Genomic DNA, 8,637 nt, shown 5'->3' on the forward strand with positions numbered 1-8,637 from the left:
AACTCCTGGTAGAGCAGTCTCTACCTGCCATGTAAGATAAAGGGACCTGGGTGCAGGTCAGGGTGCTGAGCATGGCACTCGGGGAAGCTTTGTGAAAGGTGGAGTGGTGCTGTGGTTTCTCTCCTTCCTGCTCTCTGAGTGCAGTGGGGACATTAGAGTCACACATGCATGAAGTACTGAGGTCCCAGTGACCAAAAAGAGGGGTTCCGTGTGTCTGCGGGGTCGTGAGGTGTGTTATGGGCAAGTGAAGGCAGTGTCCTACCCCACCCAGCCTGACTCCCCCCCGCTTCACTTGGCTGCTTGTTTAAAAAGATGTTAAAAACTCAGAAACTGAAAGGGGGAAAAAAAGGTAGAGGATGAGAGACAGTGAAGAGTTAAAGGAGTCCAGAGGTAGCACAGCAGGTTAAGCGCAGGTGGCACAAAGTGCAAGGACCAGAGTAAGGATCCTGGTTCGAGCCCCAACTCCCCACCTGCAGGGGAGTCGCTTCATAAGCGATAAAGCAGGTCTGCAGGTGTCTGTCTTTCTCTCCCCTTCTCTGTCTTCCCCTTCTCTCTCCATTTCTCTCTGTCCTATCTAACAACAACGACAATAAGAATAACTGTAACAGGGAGTTGGGCGGTAGCACAGTGGGTTAATCGCAAAGTACAAGGACCAGCATAAGGATCCCGGTTCGAGCCCCCAGCTCCCCACCTGCAGGGGAGTCGCTTCACAGGAGGTGAAGCAGGTCTGCAGGTGTCTATCTTTCTCTCCCCCTCTCTGTCTTCCCCTCCTCTCTCCATTTCTTTCTGTCCTATCCAAAAATGAAGACAGACAACAATAATAATTACAACAATAAAACAAGGGCAGCAAAAAGGGAATAAGTAAATAAAAATATTTTTAAAAAAGAATAACTACAACAATAAAACAAGGGCAACAAAAGGGAATAAATAAATAAATATTTTTTTAAAGAGTTAAAAAAGAGTTAAAGCTGTCCCATATCTAGTCAAGATGCCTCAGGAAGGGAGTGATATTCTCAGGGACTAAAAGGAGCCGCCCCTGACCCAATATCACTTTCATGGTCCCCAGAGTGGGAATTACACAGCAGACCAGCTGGGGGTGGGGAAGAGCAATTATAACTCCTGCCAGCTCTTTCATAAACAAACAAACAAGATGTACTTGTGCATTTTTAAAAACCTGTTTATTTATGGGGGTAGGGGAGAGAACCAGAGCATCGCTCTGACACATGTGATGCTGGGGATCCAATTCAAGACTTCATGCTTGAAAGTCCAACACCATATCTATCTATGTGCCACCTCCCAGGCTGCTTATTTATTTATTAACAAGAAGGGCCAGGCGGTGGCCCACATGGTTAAATGCACACAACATAGTGCGCAAGGACCTGGGTTCAAGCCCTCGGTCCCCACGTAAAGGGGGAAAACTTCACAAGTGGTCAAGTGGAGCTGAAGGTGTCTCTCTGTCTCTTTCCCTCTCTATCTCCCCATCCCTCTCAATTTCTCTCTATCAAATAAATAAATAAATACCTTTAAATAATTATAAAAAGAAGAAAGATGGTGGTCACCTATCATCTCTTTCCACAGATGTGGTATGTTTCCCAGCTAGCCCTGTGGTCCCAGGGTCACAGGCAGTGAAGCAGTAAGACAGTCGCAGCGCCTGCTCTGGGAGGGGAGGCCCCATAGGCAACCCTGGTGTTCTGGAGCCAGAACAGGCCCCTAGGCCAGGCTCACCAGTGCGCTTGGGTCCAGGGGCTTTTCTTTCTCCAAACCCCCCAGAGCAAGCACTGGCTTTCATCTTCCTGTCAGTGCTGGATGTCCTGAGGCCCCTCTGGCTACATGTAGGGACAACTGCAAAGCCACATGTAGGGCCACAGCCCCTATCGCCGATCAGGAAGGCCGAGCTTGACGAGGGAGTCGGAATCCTATGCTCATGCTGCCTCTCTCCACACAGATCTCACTTACTCCACTCCAGCCACCATCGGAGCCACCAGCCTCCCCTTCCCTGAGCTCCAAGGGACCCGCCACCCTGTTACCCCTGGGGCTCTGCGCCGGGCAGAGAGAGGTAGGTGGGCTGGGCGAGGTGGTGGTCTTGGCTTCAGGGCTCTGGACTCATTGGTCGCTGCTCCATTACTGCTTCCTGAGGAATCCCAGCTGCTTCCCCAGGCAGGTTCTCCCCTGGCTGCAAGTGTGAGCCCTCCGCAGTCTGCTCACACCAAGAAAAGTGGGTCCCATGCCCAGCCCCTGGCCCAGATTAGTCCCACAGCAAGTGGCACCTATTTTACTCATAGTGAAGCTTCCTTCCTGCAAGTGGAGACCAGGGACTTGAACCTGGGTCCTTGCACACTATAACATGCACTCAACCAGGTGCGCCTCCACCTGGCCCCAGGACCTTATGCTTTTAAGCAAAGTGCTTTAGCCACTGAACTCCAAGGTTCAAAATAATTATGACCCTGTCTGACAGGTGTTAGAGTGGAGCCTGCAACTGGACCACTCTCCCTCTTCTGGGGTGAACATGGCTGGCAGGCCTGAGGGTGGTCGGCCCTGACAACTCCAGCAGCAATGGGAAATAGCAATGGAGGGGGGGCTAGGACAGCCAGGAAAGGAGGTGGAGTGCCCACATGCCTCAGGTGTGCCCAGAAGGGTTGGACTAAGTAGGGCTGAGGAAGCCGAGCTCTGCTCCCAGCATCCCCTACCACAGCCAGCTCAGGCCCTGGCTCTCCTGTAGCCCCTCCTTATCCCCTCTCTCCCCTGAGGTGTGCTGGGAACAGCAGCTTCGGCCTGGAGGCCCAGGACCCCCAGCCGCCACACCCCCAGCGCTGGATGCCCTGTCCCCGTTCCTCCGAAAGAAAGCCCAGATCCTGGAGGTGCTTCGAGCCCTGGAAGAGACTGATCCCTTGCTCCTGTGCTCCCCTGCGGCCCCTTGGCGACCTCCTGGTGACGGGCCTGGCTCCCCAGAGCCCATCAACGGCGAGACGTGTGGGCCCCCCCAGCCCGAGCCCTTGCCCTGGGCCCCCTACCTGCTGCTGGGCCCAGGAAGTCTGGGTAGCCTGCTGCACTGGGAGCGCCTCTTGGGCACCCTGGGGGAGGAAGAAGGCACTGGACGGCCCTGGGGCACTATGAGGGGCTCCCCCCAGGCCCAGGGCCCCAGCTGTGGCCCACCCTGTGCCCCAGGTAGCAGCTCCTCCTCCTCATCAGATGAGGCAGGTGACCCCAATGAGGCCCCCAGCCCAGACACCCTGCTGGGTGCCCTGGCCCGAAAACAGCTGAACCTGGGCCAGCTCCTGGAGGACACAGAGTCCTACCTACAAGCCTTCCTGGCGGGGGCTGCAGGCCCCCTCAATGGGGACCACCCGGGCTCCAGACAGCCACCCTCCCCAGACCAGTGCCCCCCACAACCAACCAAGTCAAAAGGCCTCTCAAAGTCAGCCTGGGGTGGGGCCACCCCTGAGGCCCACAGGCCGGGCTTTGGTGCTACCTCAGAGGGCCAGGGGCCCCTCCCCTTCCTCAGCATGCTTGTGGGTGCAGGGGACGCTCCTCTGGGCACACGGCCTGGCCACCACCACTCCTCATCTCAGGTGAAAAGCAAGCTCCAAATTGGCCCCCCTTCTCCAGGAGAGGCCCAAGGACCCCCGTTGCCCTCTCCAGCCAGAGGCCTCAAGTTCCTCAAGCTGCCCCCAGCCTCGGAGAAAACCCCCAGTCCGGGAGGGCCCCAGCTCAGCCCTCAGCTGCCTCGAAGCTCCCGGATCCCTTGCCGGAACAGTGGCTCAGACGGCAGCCCTTCCCCACTGCTGGCGCGCAGGGGCCTGGGCGGGGGGGACCTGTCCCCAGAGGGGCCTCCAGGCCTGCCTGCCAGCCCTTTCCCCTGTTCTGCCACACCTGACTCTGTGCAGCTCAGACCTCCCCCACCAGCCTCAGCCACCACGCTGTCCCCAGGGGCAGCTGTGTCTCCCTGCTACGAGAACATCCTGGATCTCTCTCGAGGCACCTTTCGGGGGCCTTCCCCGGAGCCACCTCTGTCCCCACTGCAGGTGTCCCCTTATCCACAGCTAACTCTGGAGGTGCCACGGGCCCCCGAGACCCTCAGAAGCCCTGGAGTCCCCTCCAGCCCTTGTCTCCCAGAGTCCTACTCCTATGGGAGTGCCCAGGAAAAGAGTATGGACAAGGCAGGCTTGGAGTCCCCCCATCCTGGCCGGAGGACCCCAGGCAGTTCATCCAAGAAGCCCAACCAGGGGGCAGGACGGCGGCTAGGGGACCCCAGCTACACACCCCTGAGGGAGAGACTTGCAGCTCTGGGGAAACTCAAGACTGGCCCTGAGGGACCCCAGGGCCCAGAGAAGAACGGGACACCAGCCAGACCTGGCCCCGAGAAAGCCCGAGTAGCTGGGAGCTCAGTAGAGAGCCCCGGAGACGTGGCACCCCCTGCGCCCAGGCCTCCCGAGCAGCCAGAAGCTAAGGGTGCCCTGCGGGGCATCGTGGCCTTGGGCACTAACAGCCTGAAGCAGCAGGAGACGGGGCTCCTGGGGGACACCGGGGTCCGAGTCTACTCCTCTCACTCCATGGGGGCACGTGTGGACCTGGAGCCGGTGTCACCCAGGAGCTGCCTCACCAAAGTGGAGCTGGCTAAGAGCCGGCTGGCAGGGGCCCTGTGTCCCCAGACACCCCGCACCCCTGCCAAAGCGCCCACCCCGGCACCCAGCCTGAGCAAACCCAGCAAGAGCCCCCACGGAAGCCCTACGAAGCTGCCTTCCAAGTCACCCACCAAGGTGGTGCCCCGGCCTGTGGCCCCACCAGCCCCCAAGGAGGCCCCCAAGCATGACAAGGGCAAGGGCCCACCCTGGGTGGACTGTGGAAGCCCCCCAGCCCCACCTGCAGCCCCTGCCCCGGGCCCCCAGTGTCAAGGCCCACACTCAGCCATCGAGGAGAAGGTGATGAAGGGCATCGAGGAGAACGTGCTGCGGCTCCAGGGCCAGGAGCGGCCACCGGGCACCGAGGCCAAGCACCGCAACACCAGCAGCATCGCCAGCTGGTTTGGCCTCAAGAAGAGCAAGCTGCCAGCGTTAAACCGCCGCACGGAGGCCGCCAAGAGCAAAGATGGGGCTGGGAGCTCCCCTCTCCGCAAGGAGGTCAAGGTGGAGGCCCGGAAGCTGGAGGCCGAAAGCCTCAACATCTCCAAGCTGATGGCCAAGGCGGAGGACTTGCGCCGGGCGCTGGAGGAGGAGAAGGCCTACCTGAGCAGCAGGGCCCGGCCACGGCCCGGAGGACCTGCCCCAGCCTCCACTGCGGGGCTGGGCCCAGTGCAGGGCCAGCTGGCTGGCATGTACCAGGGTGCTGACACCTTCATGCAGCAGCTGCTCAACAGGTAAGGAGGTGGTCAGGGCACTGGACCCTCCGTGGGCACAGGGGTCTACAGCAGGGACTCTTTCCTAAGAGTCTGGGCTTCCCACCCGCTCTTTGCAGCTGCCGCAGACCTAGCAGTCAGGGCCTGTGGACATCTCAGCTGCCCCGGCAAGTTGAAGCAGAGTGTCTGTGGGGCCTGGGCCTCAGGCTACTGGGAGTAGCGAGTGCACTTGAGTTGTGCTGGGTGGGCCGCTCTGCTGAGTGGACCCTCAGCAGGGCTAATGGGGCTGAGGGCAGGGGGGGGGGGAGTCACTGCTTGTCCTGGGCCACTTTGGGAAAAGTACTCCTATCTCTGGCCCTGCTGTTCCCCTGGGAGCTTTCCTAGGACCCCTGCTTGTTCTTGGTATGAGTCAGAGTGAAGGGGCAACTTCCATGGCTGGGAAGTGGGGGTGGCTGTGTGCCTCTCCATGCCCAGGCCCCCTGGAAGGAGTGTTGGCCCAGGTCTCCCTCACCTCCATCCTCACTGCTGCCCCCTAGGGTGGACGGCAAGGAACTGCCACCCAAGAGCTGGAGGGAGCCCAAACCTGACTATGGTGATTTCCAGCCAGTGTCCTCTGACCCCAAGAGCCCCTGGCCAGCTTGTGGGCCCCGAAACGGCCTGGTGGGGCCTCTTCAAGGCTGTGGGAAACCTCCAGGGAAGGTAGGTGCTTCATGCAGGAGATCCCGACTGGAGATCCAGGCCCTGTGGGCTTGCAGTGGCTCTCAGCCCCACGAGGCTCCCCTTCCCTGGAGCCTGGAAGTCACTAGTTGTGATCTCCGAGGAGGGTTGGGGAAGGGAGAGGGTCTCCTGAAGATTGGCACTCTTGGGAAACTCAGGACTCTGCTCCCAGGGCCTAGTGGCAGAACCTGGGAGGGGCCTGGGGTGTAGGAGGTGGACACTGAGACTTCCTGCACTCACACAGCCCAACAGTGAGCCAGGAAGGCGGGAAGAGATGCCAACAGAGGACAGCCTGGCCGAGCCAGTGCCCACCTCGCACTTCACAGGTCAGTGGGCTGGGCGCCAAGGGTGGGACCTGCTTCTCTCCCCTGCCCCTTCACTCTTTCCTGTCACCACCACAGGCGCCAGGCCCTAAGTGCTATCTTGGTGCCAAGCACCAGATGGGCACAGAGTCCTCCCCTCAAGATCCCGAGTGTATCCCCTTCCCCGAGCCCTAGGAGGTGGTGCAGGGGTGACAGTCTGTGGGGCCAGGAGGGACCCTGAGCGGAGGCTGGAAGCTAGAAGGCAGAGGGGCTGAGTCTGAGGTACCTTCCTCTCCACAGCCTGTGGCTCTTTGACTCGAACCCTGGACAGTGGCATTGGGACCTTCCCGCCCCCAGACCATGGCAGCAGCGGGACCCCCAGCAAGAACCTTCCCAAGACTAAACTTCGTCTAGAGCCCCCACCCGGGGTGCCCCCAGCCCGACCCGCACCCCTGACCAAAGTCCCCCGGCGAGCCCACACACTGGAGCGGGAGGTACCCGGTTTGGAGGAGCTGCTGGTGAGTGGGCGGCACCCCAGCATGCCCACCTTCCCCGCGATGCTCACCTCTGCACCCAGCCCACGGGGCCACCAGACCTGCCCTGACGGTGAGTGCCTGGGTGAGCGGGCAGGTGGGCAGGCATCCTCGGAGCCCCTCAAGCAGCTCCACTGCCTACCCGCCCCCTCCCCCAGCAGAACCCTGCAAGGACCCGGGCCCACCGCCTCCCATCCAGCTGGCCAAGAACTGGACCTTCCCCAATGCCAGGGCAGCTGGCGGCTCCTCTGACCCCTTCCTCTGCCCAGCCCGACCCCTGGAGGGGCTGCCCAGGACCCCTATGGTGAGTCCGATGGAGACTGGGTACAGGAGGGTAGGCCACTGCCCCTTGAGTACCTGTCTCCAGCCTTCCTGATTCACCTCTCAGAGAAAAGGTGTGGATGCCTGCCCAGAGCCCTGATAGCACCACGCCAGTCCAGCTGATATTCCTAAAGTGTGCCCACCATCCTGGGCCCCCTGTGTAGCCCCCAGAGGTGCAGAGGAGCCTCCTCTGAGCCCCCCCCCCCCCCGTTCTTTCCAGGCCCTGCCTGTGGACCGGAAGCGGAGCACAGAGCCCAGCCGCCCAGCCCCTCCACCCCAAGGTCCAGCATTTGGGGGTAGCCGTACCCCCAGCACATCGGACATGGGAGAAGAGGGCAGAGTGGCCAGTGGGGGCCCCCCAGGGCTGGAGACCTCCGAGTCTCTCAGTGACTCTCTCTATGACTCGCTCTCTTCCTGTGGGAGCCAGGGCTGATGGCCTACACTGCGTCATGGCCCTCAAGTCGGGGACCACAGACTGGACTGATGTCCCTGGGCCCAGCCCACAGGGACCAAGAAGGCAGAGGGACCGAGGGTGAAGGGGGTTCCTGGCACACACCACTGCACTGCTGCTGTGGAGGAAACACGGCTCTCAGCTCAGGGAGAGACCCCACCCTTGCTCCCTTCTCTCACCAGAGAAAGGCTCCAATGGGAGGAAGCTGGAGCCCCCGGCTTCCACTCCGGGCTGAGCCATCTTGTGGTGCTGGGCTTCCTGCCCGCGGCTGTGCTGCCTCCACTGCCCCGCTGCCCCCCACCCCAAACCTCCATGGGGCCAGTCCAGAGGTCCCGTGTGGGTGGAGGTAGGGGGCGAGGGGTCAAGTTGCCTTCTCCATCTGCCCCCCTCCTCCTTGCTGTCTGGATGGTGCTGCCCTCCCCGCCTGAGTCTCTGGGGCCCCTTTGTGTGTCTTCATTGTTTTTTTATATCAAAGCGCCTGGCCCAGTCCCTGCCTGGCTCAGTCTCGCCCCCCACCCCCCGCACTGCGGTTAATTTATCTGTCCTCCAATGCGGCTGCTCCGCTTCCAGCCTCTGCTTCTGCTGTATCCCCAATAAAATGTGGAGGCCACCTCCCTCCTCCCGATTCGTGTTGTTCTGTGGGAAGGTCAGGGATGGATTGTGTGCATGCCAGGGACCTGGACACCTTTGCGAGACAGCCTCACACCCACCACCCCCAACTATTGCTCTGAAGTGATGCTGATCCTTTGTGTGTTATCCTTGGGTCTGATACATGCCCCCAGTGTAGCACTAATATTATTCTTTTTACTAAAAAATATACTTACTGTGGTCCAGGAGGTGGCACAGTGGATAAAGCATTGAATTCTCAAGCATGACATCCTGAGTGCAACCCCTAGAAGCACATGTACCAAAGTGATGTCTCGTTCTTTTTCTCCTATCTTTCTCATGAATAAATAAATAAATTATTTTTTAAATATGGGA

At 60.1% G+C, this 8,637-nt stretch overlaps 1 protein-coding gene across 3 annotated transcripts in view; it reads left to right on the plus strand.

Moving 5' to 3' along the window:
* Positions 1-8,270, plus strand: part of NCKAP5L (NCK associated protein 5 like) — a 37,351-nt gene extending 29,081 nt beyond the window's left edge. The window contains exons 5-11 of one of the 3 annotated variants that reach the window (XM_060195398.1): positions 1,946-2,056; positions 2,748-5,353; positions 5,869-6,031; positions 6,294-6,375; positions 6,652-6,957; positions 7,043-7,188; positions 7,426-8,270. In XM_060195398.1, coding sequence (XP_060051381.1) covers positions 1,946-2,056; positions 2,748-5,353; positions 5,869-6,031; positions 6,294-6,375; positions 6,652-6,957; positions 7,043-7,188; positions 7,426-7,638 — 3,627 coding nt within the window. In that variant the 3' untranslated portion in view covers positions 7,639-8,270. The other 2 variants (XM_007528496.3, XM_060195399.1) reach the window with 2 other exon arrangements.
* Positions 8,271-8,637: the final 367 nt, after the last annotated feature.

Source organism: Erinaceus europaeus, chromosome 7, assembly GCF_950295315.1.
Source record: "Erinaceus europaeus chromosome 7, mEriEur2.1, whole genome shotgun sequence".
In the NCBI taxonomy this organism is placed as follows: Eukaryota; Metazoa; Chordata; class Mammalia; order Eulipotyphla; family Erinaceidae; genus Erinaceus; species Erinaceus europaeus.